Genomic DNA, 19,573 nt, shown 5'->3' with positions numbered 1-19,573 from the left:
GGGGGGGAAGGGGGCAGGGGAGGTGCTGCAGTGTTATGTTTGGGGCCAATGGCATCTGGTGCGCTCCTCCCCCTCCCCTGGGTAAGAGGGGAACGGTGGGAACACACCAGGGGAGACGCCATTGTTGCACCCCAGGGCACGCTCCATCCCCACCCACATGTACCCCCTATGGCCTAAGTACCCCTGGGGGTATGCGTACCCCCAGTCAACAAGCCCTGCTATAAAGCTTTTACAGCACTTGTTGGGAAGTCCTGCCATGCTCAGTCCTCTGCATCCATCCCTGCACTGTGTGCACATGGATACAGGTGCTGCCATCGGGACATGCTGTACCAGCAATGATGATCCTGCAGTTTCCCAGGACCCAAGAGATCATGGAGGTCAGTCGGTCCAGCCAGTGCCTAGATCTAAGAGGTGCTGTTCCTACAGCAACTGAACATGGACCCTGCCTTGGACATCAGGACAGATGTGTATACACAAGGAAATTATTGACTGCCCTTTTTGCTGCTCCCACAGTCATGTGGGGAGTGAGGGTGTACAACCAGGTCACTGCAATCACATACTTATGTTTTCTAGGTATGGCATTCATGAAGTAAACAGACAGGGCCCCCAAGGAGCCTGAACACTATGCATATGCAGAGCATAACCAGCAGCAAGCTATGATGTGCCTGACCCCTCTTCCAATGAGATTGTGAGACCTCACATCTGGCTGCAGAATTACTGTAGGCCTTCTACATGGGTGCTTATTTGCCTCTACCCTTCAGCTGGGGCAGAGCACCTTCCAAATGTGGATGGCAGCAAGGTCTGCCTCAGCAGGCAGGCAGTCTGAGCAACAGCTCTTCTAGGGCCAGCCCCTCTGCCAGCTGGACAAATACCCTGCCTTGGGCCACTGCCACCTGCCTCAGCCACCCCTGGTGTTTGGGGTGGCCTATAGAGCTCACCAAGGCCCCAAGTGGTGCTAGGTAATCAGCCTTCCATTTGCATAGCCACTTTCATCTTCTGCCTCCTGCTTTGCTGCCTCCCCTGCTGCTGTAGGTGGGTACCAGTTAGTAAAAAGAGACCAGTATTTGCTTGCCTGCTCCTGCCTGCACTTTTCCCTCTGGCTCCTATACTCCCTTCCAGGCCCAGGAGAGCAGGCCAGGAGCTCTCAGTACCACTGACATAAACACGGATGTGTAAACACAAAGGTTTGTACCCAGTCATGCAGCCAGTGCAGTCATGCCAGCAGACACATCCCCATGGGAGCAGCAGCAGTGAGGGAGTTTCCCTAGTATGTCTGCATCTGACTAAATGTCTTTGTGAATCAAGTCTTCTTCACTGCTGAAGCTGCCCTGCCTGCAGCACCCTCCCTGATCCTTACCGGGAAGCTGAAGCACTTGAACTGTCTCTTATCCCAGGTGAACCCATCCAGCAGCTGGTAGGTCTTGACCTTCGTCTCCAGGGTGATGCTGAGCTTCAGGAGCTCCTTCGCAGCTCCCAGGTCCATGCACAGTCTCTCCGTAGAAGGGTAGGTCAGCTGTACCGGTAGCACCACCACATAGCCCCTGTGGGGAGAGGGACACAACTTAAGTGGAGGTTGGGTTGATTTAAAAAGGTGCGTTATTGCAGTCAGGGGACCGGTTTTCAGATGGGCTGATAATGTGCATCATGAGGACCAGCCCAGCTTGACTGGCAGCATGAGAGCATGCAGGACTGCTGCACACAGAAGCTTTACATCCTTTCACGTAAGACTGGCTGAGTCTCACATGCAAGGGTGGAAAGCCTCTGTGTAAAGCAATTGTTAATGCCTCTGGCTACCATATGCCCTTCACCCCCTACATATGGCCCTGCTCCTCCCTCTCTCCCTCCCTCACACCTGCCCTCTCCCTCCTCCTCTCCAGGATCCGGGAGTTGGAACAAAACCCTTCCCCTCTGTGACTTACGGGACAGCATTGTATGTAGTGGCCAATTGGAGTAGGAGGGCCAAAGCACCAAGAAGAAGCCACATCACTGCAGGGCCTTGCTACAAAACACCACTGCAAGCAGAGCTACCCAGACATCTCTGCTCCAGGACTCAGGGTGGGAAAGAAGCACAGACAGAGAGCTGCTTGTCTTCGGTACTGTGGTACCAGTTTTATATCCTTGCCAAGTTGCTGGTGGTATGCAGTCCACCAATCAGGGCCTGCACCAGGGTGGGGAACAGAGGGAGGAGACATGCACGACCTGTGAAGGAAGCTGGCTCTGGTATGCTGAAAAAGTCACTTGAATTCAAGTGCTCTTCCCTCTTCCCACCCCCCTGCAAATCCGGCCAGGATCAAAGCAGTTATGTGCAATATTCAAGTGCCGAATGCCTGAGTACATCCAGTGCGTGAATGTGTGAGTCACAGAGTAAGCACTCTTCTGTGTACACACACACACGCAGAGTAATTCTACATACACAAAGGGACAAGGCAGTTTCTCCCCCTGGTCCAGAGGCAGAAAGGAACGCAAGCCTCCTGCCAATGTTGCAAATACTTCCTGCACCAGTGCACTGAAAGCCCCTGCCACAGGAAAACACAAACCCTCCTGGCTCTCAAGTTATAGCTCCTCAGCCAGTGATGCAAAGAATGCCGGAGGCCAGTGCCATAGCAACCAAGTTTGGTGCCCGGGGAAAAGCCTGCAATGGCAGCCCACCCTCGTCCTGCACACAGATCTGGGGGCACGTGTCCCCACCACGCTTGCCCAGTAGTGCACGCAGTGGCGGGAGCTGCCCTTCCCCTGTCCCCGCCTCCCCCCCCCGCCCCCAAAAAAACAAACAAACTGCTCATGGCTCCATCCCATGCCCCACCTCAGCTGGGTAGCACCTGTTGGTACCCCTTTGCTTCGGCACCCAGGGCAGTCGCCCTGCTCGCACCCCGCTTGCTATGGCATTGCTGGAGGCACCAAACCAAAACTCTTGCTTAGACACCCAGGTACCAGTCACCGCAAAATATAACATAGAAAGTAAGACTCTTGCTGAGAGCTCACACACCAGATCTGCCCCGAGACAACAAATTCTGCTGGCATAACAGCCCTGACTCCGCTGGGGGAGCAATGGGTGCCAAAACTGCAGCATAGTCAAGAGGCAGGATTTTTTTTTTTACCGCCTTGTCATCTAACTTTGCCCTGAGCAGACATATACACCTGTGCCAGCCTAGATGTCACAAGGCCTGGGTTCTGCCTGTAGAACAGCTTTTGTTCTACAGCTGTTGTTCCTGATGGAGTTGCTCCAGTACATTTGCTAGTATAGCTAGGAGGTTTGCTAGCTTAGACAAGACCCAGCTAGCTGCTTATAGCTTCTGAATGTGTCCCCTGCACCCAAGAGCTAAGGCATACTGGTGAGGACAATGATTCTCAGTCAGTGTGCTAATGCACCCTGGAGTACCTGGAGATCCTTTCAACTGTGCAGACATGATTAACAAGATAAACTCAGAGACTTCAAACAGGAATCTTTAAAGACATTCTGACCTGCTGTGGCCTTCTGAGTTCTTTGCAACAGAAGGATTACTCTTTTCTTGTTCTATAGTCAGAAGACAAGTAAAAACTAGGAGCTGGCATTTTCTAAGGGGTGCCCTGGATCTACTGAGGGGTGCCTTGAGTCTGTTGAGAGGTGTATTGAGCCTAAAAAGGTTGAGAAGCACTGGCTTAGGAAGTAGCACAGCTGGCAGAAACCTGACAAAGAGACTAGTTTTCCCAAGAGAAAACCAAATGGCATACAGCAACTTGGGAATTTCCAGACAAGCCAGTTTTGAGATATGATGGGACAAAAATGTTCCATGGAAAATGCCTAAGCAGTGAGATCAATTTATTATTTAGGAGCTTTGTCTGTCACCACCTCCTTATCTGATTTCCCTTGAACTTCCAAAGGAAAATCAACCCTAGCCTACGGGTTTTGTTTGGTGCACTGGAGCAAACATGGAAAACTTGCCTCTGCCTGTTGGCGATGATTCCACATTTGCCAAGGGATTGAATGTAGCTTCTCAGAGGCAATCCGGCGTGCCCCTGTGGAAAAGGAAAGGGCAGTATAAAAAAGTGGAACAGGACTGCGTACACAGCACCAAATCCTTCAACCCACAATGCTTGACTCTTTCCGAAAAGAGAAAGTACTGGCTGGAATGACAGTCCAAGGAGAAAACTGCAAAAGCATTTGCATAGAGTTGAGACAAGAGCAGGTGGGAAATGTTTTCCATTGCTCCAAGTAGTGACCTATTTCTACAGCTGATATAGCAACGAAGGTCTGTCAGGTTTTATTGCTTGCTTAGCTTAAGGAGGAAAAAACCAAACACGGCTTTGAGTGCTGCATGCAGGGAAAGCTGATGTTTCTACCGTACCAGCAGGAAGGATGTTTGCGAGAGTCCGGGAGTTGAAAGTTTCAGACTGACGTGCTCCGTGGGCCCCTTGGTTGATACACTGCAGATCCTCTTATGGCTGGTCACAGGTTCTCCGGAGGATTTTTTGCATATTTTTGCAGCACAATGTCTACAAACAGCTGCCGAGTCCCAAACACTCATAAACCCTTGGAAACCTGGGCGGTCTTTGGCTCAGTCACCAGGAAGCTTCTTTTTCCACACATTTGCTCACATCTGATCAACAACATGAGGGACGCTAATGGTTTTCCAAAATAAAAGCCCTACCTTATGTATTGTTCAGCTCCCATCTCCTCTCAGCAAACCTCACCTGCAGGAGAGCAGGGGCTGGGAAGATTCTCCTGGTGTCTCACCGTGAGTCCTGAGAGCCCAGCAGTAGAGCAATACACTGTAGGATACCCCGCCAGAGAATTGAGTGCATTAATTCGGGCAAATATTATGGTGCACTATGTCGGGGAGAAGTCTGCAGTGGCTGGCTGCATGCAAAAGAATCACTTCAAATGCATTGCAGCCAAGCCCAGAGCAGGGTAGGGTCTGGGGTCTCTGTGTTAAATGGAGATGTGGCCAGTTAGCAGCATTCTCACTGTGATTCCTGTCCAAGACAGCAGCTTCATAGAGGAGGGTGTTACCTGCCTAGTGCCTGCACCTGCTGCTGCTGCAATCTACTACATGAGAGCTGAGCTCCAGCACTCTGGAGTACACCTGGAGAATGGGCAGAGCCAGTTTATGCTGGTAAGGGCCCAGCTGTCACTGGTGCTATGGTGCAGCTGTTCTGAATGATGCTCACAGTTCACATGAGTGCTTGTGCCTAACATGTGTCACACTCTCCCCTTACAGTACCTCAGCTTGTCCCCTGTTGAACCTCCAGTCTCCTCCCCATCCCTGCTGTTGAACCAAAAGTCAAATCTTAACTCTTTCCATGGCTTTTTAGGATGCTCTGGGATATTTAACTCCAGTGCAGCAGTGGAGTTCAGTTTCGGATTTTATCAGACATTTGGCTTCTGAGTTGAGTATCCCATCCCTCTATACCAGTGCCCCAAAAGAGGGGGCTGCATCCCCTATGCCCCCCACCTCCTGAGTCATCCCTGCCTCTGACCCGCAAGTCCTGACAGTAATTGGTGCCCTAATGATGAAGAATCATCTCTCTTTAGACACTCGCTGTTTCATTTCTCGTCCCCACAAGAAGTATCTTCTGAAATTCTTGGCACTGTCTGTAAAATACCTGGAAGGTTTGACTGAAGCAATTTCCTTTTTTTTTTCTCCAAGTTGTATACATTGATTTGGCACTCAGATTCCTAAAAAAATTGCAGCCACTTATGAAGTCACATCCTTTCCCTCCCATGGGGCCTATGAACAATTGTTCCCTGTTCTCCATGGCTATATTCAGTCCTAGTTTAAATAACCTAAGTAATAATATATCCAACACTTCCTTTAGAAGAGCCACACCACAATGCAGTCAGCATAAACAATATGATCTGTTTTGGCAGATTTGCTTGGGGATTCCAGGTCTGGAGCCTGCAGGGCAGGACTAGGGTCTGCTGGCAGAGTTGTGTGGGGAGCTCGAGACTGGGATGGCAGGGGATGAGAGCACGCTGTCTTCCTGGCATGGCCCACACCCTTGCAGCAGTTATGAAATGATGGATGAGGTGCACCCCAAGGGCCAAAACTGGAAGAGGCCAAACTGTATTGCTCTGAAGCCATGGCTTCTCAAAATCACATGGAGAACATGGATGAGGAGCGCAAGGGCCAGCAGACCTGTTACAGTATTTTTGCCATCTGAGAAATAGTTTGAGTCCCTGAACCATTTTGTGTGGGTGCATTTAATCCACTGTGCCCTCCCACAGGAGAATTATTTATTTCTAAAACAGTTCCTACCCAAAGCAAAACTCACCAGCTGGCCAGGCAGAACAAAGGTGTTGTGGGTAGCCAAGTCCCAGGTCCCTTCTGCAGGCCCAGTCTGACCTTTACACAGGAGCTCCCAAACCAGAGTAAAATGACCCGTGCTAACCTAGGAGAGATCCACAGACTCAGAGCTTGCACAAAGCATTTCCCAGTCTGAAAGGGCCCACAGACTACTGACCATGCACTGGAACATTTGCACAGATCCATGACAGGGCAGCAAAGAGGTTGCAGCCGCCTTTGCTTGATGATATTCTGGAGGTGAACAGGTACGTATTGTCATGGCCAGCTCTAAGGCACCTGCATAGCACCTTACTTCCTCACTGAGAAGGGTCCCCCTTCACCCTGCTTGGAGGGAAGGAGACTTAGGGGCTTGCAAGTCCTTTTAAATGCAAGAGGCTGGTGACTTTCAGCTCTACATATCTCTAGTGGTGCATAAGATGTAGGCTCATCAAGCCCAGTCAGTCATTGTCTTTCTGCTACAGAGTCTGGGGCCCACAGAGAAGGTGCACAGCAGATAGCCCCTGGATAGGGAAGGGGGCGGGAAAGAGGTGATGAGGCACAGTTCCAGGTGGATAGCAGCTGTGAGATGCTGCAAAGCATGGGTAGCTCTACAGGGAGTCAGGAGGCCGTGTGTATTTGAACTTCTGAAAACCAGAACCAGAACTATTTGGGTTACCTGAGGCCTGCCCCATCCAGGCTTTCTCACAGCCCTGTGCGTCATTGGAAATGAAGAGCAGGCAAACACCTCGTCCCCCACCTCCTTGCTGGTAATGTATGTGATACTTGGCTGTCAGACTGTTTGCCCAAAACCAGTTGTTTTGCCCCTTATAGGCAGTAGGGAAGATGTACATATACAAGGGTCAGAAAACTGACTAGTAGAAGCTGGGATAGTCTTGAAGAGGAGGAAAATGGGACAGAAACAAGGAGTCAGTGGACTTGGAGCAGGACAAGTTGGAAGGGATGGAGCAGAAAGAGTTCAGATTGAGGAAAATGGGTAGAAGATGGCAGGTTTTAGTTGAGGTTATCTTCAAGCCTGGAATGGAGCTCCAGATCCCCACACCTCACTGTTGGTCTGCTATCAGCAAATAACTGTGACAGCCCTGGCAAAGTAAGTGCTTCCTTCCTCTCTATGGCTGACCCTTATATGGATAACAGCCAAGTGCTGCTGCTGTAAGTTATTTGGCTAGCTCACATGGCAGCAGCCTGTGCATGATGGCTTCCAACCTTCCTGGTGACTCATGTCCATATCCATACGATACCGCATAAGAGAATTTCTGTTTTTCAGTTTTACTTTTTTTCAAATCTAGGAAGTTGCAGCCAAAATCTTGGAAAGAAGAAGTCTTCTGCATCACACCCTTGAGAGTTAGGGAATACACAGGCAATACTAACTCTGGAAAACTGGATTTTGTTCCCCTTGGATCCATACATAAGACTGTCTTTAATTCACCTGTCTCATGCTATTTTTTCTATCCTGCTCTGGGGATGCACTAAGGCTGCTATTGAATGATGCTGCTAGCAAAACGCTGGCCTTGTTTGTTGCAGAAACTGGAAGGAGGCCAAAAGCACAACTGTAAGAAGAGAGAGGACACGTTCATGGTTAGACCAGCTTCATAGTGACCTAGAGCAGTGGTTCTCAACCTTTTATGTACCAGAACCCATTTGTAAACATTGATGGCCAGTCCCGACCCAGTGCCCCTCACTCCTGACCCAGTGCCCCTGCCCCCAGCTCCACAATATGTGGGGCAGAGGGTGGGTGTGTGGGACAGGGTGGGGTATGTGTGGGGCTCCAACCTGCAATGGAAAAACCCTGGTTTCCCACATTTTTCTCCTTAAAAGGAAAATCCATTTTTTAAAGTCTGTTGATCCATTTTAAAGTTTGCTCGCAACCCTCTCAAATATTCTTGCAACCCACTTTTGAGAAACACTGACCTAGAGAACTCACATCCGTCCCTGCCTTACCTCAGATATCCTGTGTGGTGTGATGAAGCTGAACAAATCTCTCAAACCAAGCTCATTACAGGTGTCCACTGTTTCTCTGGATGCCCAAATTAAGATCTTGCTGTCTGGTCTGCAGAAGTCCTGTGTGCCCATAGCTGCAACTGAACTGCTGCTTTTTGAACAGATGGAGAGTGCTGTACAGTGTGAAATGTGCCAAAGAATCATGCTGCAGGGCAGTGGGGGACAACCTTTTTGGCAAGCGTGCCACAAGTCAGCCCCTCACCTTCCTCGAGCACCCCTCCAATCCCCTTCCCCTGTCCAATCTGCTGCTTTGCTTTCTGCTCCCTCCCCAATCTGCTGCATACCCATACCACTTGTGGCACTGGGACTGCAAGCGGGCTACCCCTGTTCTAGGCAACCCAAATTGGGTACACAAAATTAGTGTATTCTTTTGACTGAACTTCTTGGTGCCCCAATCCCATCTGTGAAATGGGAACAAATTGAATTTTATTAGTAGATGTTAAGAGTTATGAACCAAAAAGATGACAAAGCCAGTAGGGAAATACCAAGCACCTGAGCAAGCAACTAATATAAGAGGGATGGGGGTGAGGAGGGGAACGCAACTGGGTTACAGAAAATACAATGTTAGCCTAGTCTCTCATCTTGCCAGGATGCTGTGAAAATGAATGGATGTTTGATGCTTGCAAAGTGTTCAAACACAGTAGGAGCACCACAGAAAAGCTCCAGAGAAATTTAAGTTCTCCCCTCAGTGCAGGGTTTGAGTAATGCAAACAATGAGGGGAAACCAAGATAGCGACTCACTGCTCATTAAGAGCCTTCCACCCTGTGCGCTGAATGAGGCCCTGGTGTGGTGGGAAGAGTAATGAGGCAGACTACCTCATAATGTACACGTGCAAAGACCCCAAATTAAGGTTGTACAAGCAGCTTAATTTTGGCAGTTCTGATTTTCTGAGTGCTTTGTAACCTCAACATTTTCGAGCAATGGCCTTGTTGAGTATAATGTGGATTGCTCCATCTCAGGCAGCATGGTCAGGCCTCCACTGAACTGCAGAAAAATTAGCCCATGATCCATTTATCTGGGAACTCGTTTCTCCAGCTCCTGTCATAACATGGTGGCCAATGTTATTTAGGCACAGCATCTGCCTTGTTCCACCCCAGAGCAGGCTGCTGAGTGAGCAATCCCTAGATAGTAGAGCTGGGTATTTGCTTGCTAGGTGTTTGCGGCATTCACTCGGTTTTTAACCAGGAATCTGCTTTGGTCACCTGTACGGCTCTTAGGTTTGTCTTGCACAGAACTCAGGCCAAGTGAGTTAATTTGCCTGTGTCTTTTCCACGTTGAGATGACAGAAGCTGCAGAGAGGATTCTCTCAGCAAGAAACAGCCATTCCTTTGTCTGCTGCTACTTACTGCTCAGCTCCTCTAGCACTGCCCTCTGGGCTGTCTTTCACCTTAACTCTGCCCCCTTGTGCAGCTGCATTCTGATGTGATCTTTTGTTACAGCATAACATGCACCCCTCTCAATTAATATGGGTATCTCTGACCATTAGAGAGAGAGGCATTTTCAGCTTTCTAATTTTCACTCACTTCAGCTGTAGAACCGTTGAGTGGGAAGAGGGCTCCCAGAAACGTATACCCTAGGGGATCAAAAATGTCTTTGCTCCAGCTTTCTGGAAAGAAAATATCTGGAACAAGTCAGCCCAAAAGCAAACATTTTGCAGTGCGGTTATCCTGGCAGTCTCCCTGTGAGGCTATGAAGGCTGGAGGAAGAACTGATGCCCGGGGTAGTGTAAGTAATTTGCTCAAGGATACACAGGGAGATGTTGGCAGAACAAGGCAGTGAGCCAAGGTCTCCAGGGTTTCAGGTTAAAATCCTGCACACTGGGCTACTTCTTCCTTCACTCACACATGAGGGTACCTCCCTAAAATCAGCCACATCAAGATAGGCCTATATTGAGTCCTGGAAGAGTAACTGGATCAAGATCCAACCACTTTGCAGTACTAGGAAAAGCATTCATTACAGCAGGAAGGGGAGACTCATCACTTTCCAAAGAAACGTGACTTTCATTCACTTCACCAGGTCAACATTTGGAATTTTGCCTTGCCTAATAATGTGAGTTAGGAATATGATTCTTTACAACATTTTTATATGGGCCAGAGCCCTAGCACAGTCATGGTTACACTGGCAAGGAAGCGGTTTTGCCAATTACAACATTTTGTGCAGGGAACTGGTAAAAACTCAACTGTCAGGCTAAGTCACATCTCCTCTTGTAGGGCTTGCTGGGATGGCTCTTATTGATGGTGGTGTTATTTTATTATTATTCAGATTTATATCCTTCTCTCTCCAGAAAGGCTCAGGGAGGCTTACAATAATTGCAAACAACCCCCAGGTAAGAAACAACAGCAGGCTTCCCAAATAACACCCAAGAACTTGAAAACTCCACCCCCCACCCAAATCCTGCTTCCCTGCCTATCACTCATAAGAGCAATCAGTCAATCCCAACTGTGCTTCCAAACCTTCTCAACTTCTGTTCACATGTAAGAATAAGAAACATTGTCTCATTCCCCACTCCCCTGCTTCCCACCCAGATCCCTCCTCCCTCCCCCAATGTCCCTTCCAGCCTTAAACCCCCTTCCTACAGAGGCTCAGTGGCTGCCCCGCTCTCCCAAATGTATAATTCATCCCCTTCCCCCCAACAATTACAATAAATTCACAAGAACCATTGCAGGGAAGTAACAGAAAGACCCAGACTTCAGACATCTAATTCCTTTGGGTTCCTGTGAAAGTCCTCTCCGTCCAGCCTTTTGTCTCGGGTGTTCTGGTACCAAAATCTTTCCAGTGTAGGTCTAGCCTGCATACTAGCTCCTAGTGCTGGAGCTATGAGATATCAGATGTTAAAAGTATGATACTATAAGGCCTGGAAAAGATACATCAGAGATTTGTTGAATTTGTATTGGCTGTTTCCCTCTCCTCCTGATTATTCTGTAATTGGATTTGTGGTAACTAAGGAAACAGGCTTTCAAGCAGATGGGTGATAAGCCCAATAAATGCTAAGTATTGTTATTACTTTAGGCAGAAAGATAAAAATAAAACACACAAGACCAGGGGAAAAATGTAGAAGTCCATGCAAATATCCTTAAAGGGGATTCTAGGTAGCACATCCCAAATACAGATTTCTTAATGCAACATGTCAGATTTAGCCAGAGCCAACATTACTTATTCCTATAGGCAGGCACTAATGAAAGTTAATAAATTCAATGTTAGCTTCTGATGCTGCAAACACACGTGTGCTTCCCACTACTCATGCATGCTAGCCCCATCACAGGCAATGGGACTACTGACGTGAGTAAATATATGTACCTGTGTAATGTTTGCCTACTTGTGGCCCTTGTTTCCAATATTTTGTTACTTGAATTTTACAAAACTAATATAGGCAGAAATGTCTATTAGTACAATGTACATACACTAGCCATGGCACTCAAAAATTAGTTCACATGATGGTCCTTTTTGTCTATTCCTAATGGCTTGCTTTTTCACATTTCTTGTACAAGGCACAACCTGATTTAAATTAATGACTTAAAAAAACACTCTAAAATATTCTAAATGACTCAAATGATTTCACCTTGCATACTTGGAATATAAATGTTAGTTGCTGCTGCTGGGTGCGTCCCCATGAACAGGAATGTGCATTCCCCAGGGACAAATAGCAGCAGCACATCTTTGTGCCACTGCTGGTTGTCCCTGGGGAATACCCCTGAATGTGCACTCTGGCACATGGCAAGATGCCCTGGGTGGGGCAAGGGGGGCTGGGGCCAGCATCTGGGCTGGTCCCAGCAGCTTTACCTGGGGTCCTGGAGGCCTCTCAGGATTCAAGCTGCAGCGATGCAGGAGCGCGGAGCCTGACCGGCAGCCGGAGTGTGGCTCTGGCCAGCCAGGCTTCAGTTTCAGGCAGTGCACACTGCTGCCACATGTGCCACTCCGCTTTTTTCTGACACAGGTTGTTTTTTTTTTTGATACCAGGATCTCCTGGTATCAAAAAACCCACTGTGCTACAGTGCAACAAATGCCTGCATATGAAACGTGTGCGGTTTGCGGCAACTCAGATGGGCCTGTGATGCCACAAACTGCACGTGTGCGCTTATCTGGATGCACCTGCTGTGTCTATTTGGAAGGTAGCAAGGTAAAAATAACAGAAATAATTGATATTTAAACACTGGAAATCATAAGCATCCAGCCTTTGGCTGTCATCACTTTCCTTTCTAACTCCCCCAAAAAACCTGCATCAATGGCTATGTCATATGCCATTATAATGATTGCCTATTATTAAATATTTTCCTTGAACTATTACAAATAAAAATATTAAACATGCCATACAGATATCCTTTCGGCTTTTGGAAAATGAAGCATTTTCAATCCATTTTTCTTTCAATTTTAATTAAAATGCAATGAAATCCATGTTGCTGTTGTCAACAGCCAATTTCAATGCGGTGTTTAGGCTCTGCGCCCTCAGGACACCTTTTCTGGGTTTGTTTTTTTGGGTTTTGTCCAATCTCTAATACAATTTCTAGTGGCTTTTGGGATGTTCTGTTCTGCTTAACTTCAGATTTTGATTTTTTTTAAATGCTTTAGACCAGAGCCCTGTGTGCTCATGTCAAGCACCAAATTCCTGCTTTCAAAATCTATTTTTGGGCCGGAAAATACAGTTGTGCAAGGAACAGCAGATTCCAGATGACCAGCTGAAAGGTGAGGAAAGCAAAGGCAGACAAGGTTCTCTGGATAGATGTGATATCTTTTATTATACCAACTAAACAGTTGGAAAATTTGTTCTTTGCAAGCTTCCAGGCACAAATACCCTTCTTCAGGGACACGGAGGTCTGTTGGTGTTTGTGCGCTCTCCTGGGTAGAATAGGGCATTTGTACACATTTGCACCGCAGAACCGGGTGCTTCTAAAAGTATCCGGTGCTGCGGCGCATGCAGTTGTATAAGTAGTGACCTGCGCGTCAGCGCTGAGAAAATGGCAGTGGCGTGCTTTGGAACTAAAACACATCAGAGGTGTTTTAGTTCAAAAGCGCACTGCCACCATTTTCTGCGCACTGACGCACAGTTTTGCCACTTATACAACTTCATGCGGCGCAGCACAGTGCACGCTAGCTCACATGCAGAGCAAACTCGATTAATCGCATCTACTCCAACTGCCAGATCTCCAGCACGTTGCAGGACAAAAGGGTATGTGTATAAAAGGCAACATGTAAAATGCAGGTCTGTGAAAATGCAAATGCATGGCCATTATAGCTGAAGGCCAGCAGGGGGAGACACAGGCCCAGGAAAATGCAATCAGCTTTCCATTTTGGCAAGATTGGGGGGTCCCAAATCCTCCCTGGTGTGACTGCACTGAAAATAGCTGGTTTGCCCCTGGAAAAAAAATTTGGCCCCTGAAGATGTGGCGGTGAGAGCCTTGTTTATATCTCATAGATTCCAATCAATTTGCAGGCTGGAGCAAGGCCTCCAGCTTATGTCTCCAAGCAACTGCTGGCTTGCTCGGGGGAGGCCTCTGGCTGTGGCACTCTCAGCTCTGAGACGCAGAAGGGCTGAGCGCCCGCTACTCCAGCTGAAGCCAAGAAGATGCTTCTTGCCTCTCACTGTCAGGCCTTTGGTGTCTGGGGCTGGGCCAGCGTAACTTGAGGCTGCTTTTAAAACCAGGGGTGCTCTCGGCTGCTGCAACGCAGGCACTTGGAACGACAACAGGAGAATGCAAGCGGGGGCAGAGAAGTTCTGCAATATCTTTCCCCTTCCTCCAGCAGCCTCACCACCGCTCTGTAACCGCAAGGATTGCAGGGATCGCAGCTGAGGAGCAAGGAGGGGTTATGCTGCTGTGGGCCTAACACAGCGGAGAGGGCAGGGGCTGGTTTCAAAGAGCCAGCAGGGTTACATGGGGAGCATACACTTGTTAAGTGGCTGAGGGAGGGCTGTGGGGAGACCGAGTTGTGGGAGAGACTGGATGAACTCGCGCATGACGAGCTTCCCCTACCAAGATTTGATTCCCTCAGTTCTCTGCTACGGGCCTCCACACGTAGGCCAACCAGCCCAAGCCCTTGCACACAGGCCTGCCTGGCTCCCAAGGGGTCCGTCTATTCAAGGATACAGATGAAAACCTATCATTAAGAGACACCAAACTCCTCCAGGCAACCAAGCAAACACACGCACACTCGCTCACACCAGGGTGAAAGGAAATTCTGACCTCCTTGCCAATTCCACATGAGCAAAACAATGCACCACAGTGCGCTCTGCTGCCAGGGATGCAGAACGTGGGGAGGAGAAACGCCCACCGCTCCGGCAAAGGGGAAGAGATGGAAATCTAATTAAAAGTCAGTGGCTGTGCTGATGTAATTCTGCATGGCTTGGCTGCTTTGAGAGCACACGCTCTTCTCTCCCTCCCTGTCAGCAGATCCAGGGGCCTGATCCTGCAAGATCCCAGTGCTTCTCTGCCCTTGGAAGCTGATGGGAGGAGAGGACCCTCCCTGTGGAATCGGGCAAACCCCTTTCTTGACTCAGGGCAGACTCCAGCAGACTTCTCCACCCGGCCCAAGGCAAACTCCCCTCATCTCGAGGCACAAGGAATGGGGGATGCATGCATGGGGCTACTGGTGAGTTGGGAGAGGAGAGGGAAGGGTCCTCTGTTAAGCAGGAAGAAGAGAATACCATGTTGTAAGAAAGTATGGGATGTCTGCGTTCCCCAGGGAATGCAGTTCTCATGCCCACAGGTCTCCCTGGCAGCGGGGGGTGGCTCTGCTCCATGCCAGGTGGCACTTGACCACAAGTATTACTGCTATAGGCTCAGGGCTGCCTTCTGAACCAGCCTTGTCTGGACAGTCACAAGGCAAAGTTCCCATGACCACATCCGTCATGCTGGTGCCAATGTTTTCGGTGGCACAGGGCCAGGCAGACGTGTTCCCTACCACAGAGAGGTGACAGCGGGTCTGGCTTCTACTGACAGTCTCACAGGTAACTGGAGAGGAGGGGAGGCATCATCAGCTGCTAAAGACAGAGGACCACAGCCCTTCCTATCCAAGGAAATAGCATGTGTATCCTCCCCCTGCCACGTACAAGCTGGCTCCAGGGGAGGATGACAGAAGGGAGAAGGAAGGAGGTGTACTGGCAGGAAGGAGACAGGCTGGCCAATTCACAGAGCCCTGCCCCTTTCTTTGCAAGAGGCCTTCCCCTCTCTTCCCCCTGCACCCAAGCACTTTGTGCAGTGGGTGTAGGAGAAGCGCTGGACTGCAGTGCTGCCTACTGCCTGACATACTGGCCAGTCATAACCTGTTACTCCCTCGCAGGCCTTCCCCCCACCAGTCTGCATCCAGCCCTTGTTTACCAGCTTGGACTGTGAGCTCTCTATTGTGTTGTGCTTGTACAGCCCCTGGCACAACAAGGGCCTGGTCTGTGCCCAGGGCTGACAGCAATATACATGAACAGTAACTGAACAGCTGCCACCTTGGGCTGGAAGGAACCCAGCCCCATGCTAGTGCACAGCGTCCCAGGAGAGGAGGAATAATGCCGCCCCACTCCTCCCCTATCAAACCCACAGGGGCGGTTCAAATTGAGCAGGAGCTAAAATCCTGAAATGAAGGGCAGGTTTTCAGTACCTGCTTTGGCATTTGGCCACTTGCAAGGCAGGGCGGCCTTATGCTAAGCAGGGCCATGTTCCTCCTTTCAGAGAAAAGTACTCCCTTTAAGGCCCACTCTGCAGCAAAGCAACACCTCCCCACCACAGGGTTTAGCTGTGGTTGGGAAGAGGCAGCCCCCTCCTGAGCCTCTGCATCTTAGGGCTGAATGCTATTTCTTGAAGCTCTCCCAGCCCCCAGAAAGCTTGGCCCATCCCTATGTAGCTCCAGGGCACTGATGAAATCAGGGTTGATGTGGGGGTTATTCCTGAAATCTGTACACGCCCAGGCACTCAAATTCCAAACCTAACTGCTGCAAAAACCCTCTTCTCTTCCCTCTCTCCACTGGGCCTCTGTTCTTCTCCTGTTTCAAACACTGCTGGTGTCAGCCGGCAGTCCCATGACTGGTAGGCAGCTGCTTTTCACTGATATTCCCAGCTCCCTTTCTCAACTGTTTTCAATGCATATTGGCTATTTCAGAGGGATGAGGATGAGGGTATGTAGCCTCAGACTGCAGGGAGCAAACACAATGATTGCAATGAGGGGCATTCTTCCCTGCCAGTCAGTTCCTGCGTTTGAGACCCCAGCATGCTGAAACAGGACCCAGTGACTCACTAGGGAGGCACCATGTCTTCTCAGTCGGTACTGGCTGCAGCAATGGAGCAGTGAGAAGGGAGGCCCCCTTCCCTCAGATCCAATGCATCCATGCTAACAATAGAAAGAGGAAAGAAAAATGCATTCGGGCACTTTACCTGCCAAGCCACGAGAGTCAAACCTAGAGACCTGGAATGCTAGTGGCCTGAGCTCCACGGCTAGCGAGGTCACTCCTTTCCTATTGTCTTAAGCAAACTTGTAAAATGGAGGGGGAATGATGCTGGCCCACCTTCGAGGGAAAGGATAAGCTCAAACTAGGTGATTGCCTTATCAAGGCTTCTAGGCACTAGATCTATTGATTACACACTTAGCTGATACATGCTCTGGAACAGGGTTGACCAACTTGAATGAGGTTGGGGTACTGGCATGTGACCCCTGGGTCACACACTGTGCAGGCAGTTCGCTGCAGGGCCAGCCCTACACTGCATCGGTGGCATGCAGCCTCCCCACGTCCCAGGGAGCACAAGTGGTGTGCAGCTCCTTTAGCCCCCACCACATGGGCTCCTCCAGCCAGGGCCAGCCCACAATTTTTTTGGAACCCCCTGCAAGATACAGTTTTGGGGCCCCCTGACACGATGAAGCCGACAGCAGTGGGGCAGGGGGCAGCCAAATGCCTGCAGTGGCTCAGGCCAGAAGCAGGGTGGGCACCAGAACACACTGTCCTGCCAGCTTGGGGCAAGACTAACCTGCCCACCCTGTGTGTGGGGGGGAGGAGGGAGAGTGTTGTATTGCAAAGCATTCTGGGATGGTGGGAGACTGAGTTAACTTGAATCTGGAAGGGATCTGGGACAGATGTTCAATAAACTGATTTAACCTAAATCAGTTAAATCTGATACTACATGCATCCAGGTTTATCTTAAACCAGTTTCAGCCTTTTTCAAAGCAATTTATGTGCACTGAGCCACTGTAGGAATGTGGATGCATTTCTGGAATGAAAAGTGAATGTTCACTTGCTTATTGTTTCAATTTAAGCAGTTTAGATTAACCTGTGAAGATTGAACTGATTCAGCCTCAGGCTTTTTGACTCTCTCTACTTAGCCATAATATTAACCTTCTCCCTACAACCACATATATAAACAGACAGCAGCAGTTAAGAAATTTGCCTAAAGTCATGTAACAAGGAAATTGCAGAGCTTGAGGGAGAATATAACAGTTCTAACTATGGCCCTTGAATGAAGCAGCAGACAGGGCTTCCTCGTGATACCTGCCAACAGAGTCGCACACTGAGCAACTAAGGGTGCAGACAGAAGTGCAGCTCCCCATCGTAACTGAGAACACTTTGTAGGAAGTGTTCTGAGCTACTAGATCTCCTGGATCAAACAGAAGTTCGCTGTTGGTTCCAGAGGGGAAGGGAATCTAGCAAGCCTGCAGCCAGTTTCCCATAGCAACAGCCCCTGGTCCCTGCTAGGCTGCAGTTTTCAGAATGGGAGGGCAGAACGGGAGCTTGTGCTAGGTTAGGCATGGGCAAAGTGGGCCTACGTCGGATTCCACTTCCCAGCAGTCCCTGCCTGCATCTCTGTGACTGGTTTCCACGGAAATCCTAGCAGCAGCGAGGCAGTGACAGTGCAGGGCCAGGGTTTCCATGGAGAGTGGCCCCAGCAGTGCTGGCAGGGTGCACAGCTGGGCGGGGAGCTGCTCTGGGCCCAGGATCTTGCAGCAGGCAGGGGGGTCCAGAGTTGGGGCAGAACTACGATCTGCTGCCCACACATCCTGGGCAGGGGCGTGCTGGCAGCAGATTGCAGCTCTGACCTGGCTCCAGATCATGTCACTGCCACATGATCATAGCCCTAACCCTGGAGCAGCTCCCTGCCTAGCCTCATACCCTGCCAGCATTATTGGGGCCAGTCTCCATGGAAACCCCAGGCCTATGCTATCACAGCCCTACCACTGCTGGGGTCTCCCTGGAAACTGGCTGCAGCAGCATGGGCAGGGATTGCTGGGAAATGGAGTCTGCCCACTGGTCAGATCTGCCAATTTGCCCACCCCTGTCCCAGGGGTTCCCCAGCTAGCACTTGAGGATGGGGCTTCAACCTCGGGGGGGGGGCTCTAATACACCCACCCCACCCTCCAGCAGGGGCTGAAAACCCCCCGGACTAAACTCCTCTGCTCCCTTTCCCCCCCCCATTCTGAAAAGTGACAGACTGGGAGGCAGCACAGACAAATTACAGAAGAAACTGTTTTGAAACCTTTTCATCTGACCCCTCATGCAATGAGGGTTCAGATTTTCACTTGATTGGCCATTTTTAAGCTGTCTGCAGCCATGCACTTGTGTTTGGTCACAGCTATCAACTGCTTTCTGCGGCCAGATCAGGCAAAAATTGTCACTTCTGTCTGAGCATCTGAGGACAAGGTGATCCAGAGAAGTGATCAAGGAGGGACAGGGCCAAAGGCACTGGAGGGACAGAAATCAAGAGAAGAAAAAACCATGGTGGAAGCACAGCTGCCTGTTTACATCACACACAGCTGGGAACATAGGGCCAGCCAGATTACACAGAGGTTTTCCAGAGCCTGTGCTAAACAAAACTGCTCCCCACTACCCCACCCAAGGCCCCCATTACACTACACAGCTCTGTTTTTAACAAGGGCTCCTGTTCTGCAGCCAGCAGACAAACACTACCCGTCCGAAGGGAAATCAAGCATCATTTATACCAAGGCGTGGGTCTGTCCCATAACCAGAGACCCATCTGAGAGCTCTGTTTACATCATGATAATAGCCAAGGGACAAAGGCAGAGGGACATGAGGATGAGGGGAGACTAAACTTGTTTGTTATTAACATGTTCTAGTGCAGTAGACCCCCTTGCCAGGGTTGTTTGACCCCAGTACTCTTTCCTGCCATGGCAGGGGGTCGGACTTGATGATCTGCTCAGGTCTCTTCTGACCCTAGAAACTATGAAACCCTTTTTGTACCAGGACGCATTTGTAAACATCAGTGGCCAGTCCCGACCCAGTAAATAGTTTAAGTAGAAAACAGTCCCCTGGCCCTGCTGGTGCCTCCCACCCCCAGTGTGTGGAACAGGGGAGGGGGTGTAGGGGGCA

At 49.7% G+C, this 19,573-nt stretch overlaps 1 protein-coding gene across 2 annotated transcripts in view; it reads right to left on the bottom strand.

Moving 5' to 3' along the window:
* A2ML1 (alpha-2-macroglobulin like 1) overlaps positions 1-15,342 on the bottom strand; it is a 90,699-nt gene extending 75,357 nt beyond the window's left edge. The window contains exons 1-3 of one of the 2 annotated variants that reach the window (XM_019516051.1): positions 15,178-15,342; positions 1,920-2,158; positions 1,358-1,541 (exon numbers count right to left, since the gene is read on the bottom strand). In XM_019516051.1, the coding sequence (XP_019371596.1) occupies positions 1,358-1,541; positions 1,920-1,984 (249 nt within the window). In that variant the 5' untranslated portion in view covers positions 1,985-2,158; positions 15,178-15,342. Of the gene's footprint in view, positions 1-1,357; positions 1,542-1,919; positions 2,159-8,222; positions 8,440-15,177 lie in introns of those variants that run through there. The other variant, XM_019516052.1, reaches the window with a different exon arrangement.
* Positions 15,343-19,573: the final 4,231 nt, after the last annotated feature.

The sequence above is a fragment of the Gavialis gangeticus genome, unplaced genomic scaffold (assembly GCF_001723915.1).
Source record: "Gavialis gangeticus isolate Ggan-Ray unplaced genomic scaffold, GavGan_comp1, whole genome shotgun sequence".
Taxonomy (NCBI): domain Eukaryota; kingdom Metazoa; phylum Chordata; order Crocodylia; family Gavialidae; genus Gavialis; species Gavialis gangeticus.
Note: the sequence above shows the minus strand (reverse complement) of the source record. Positions and strands in the feature narration are given on the sequence as shown.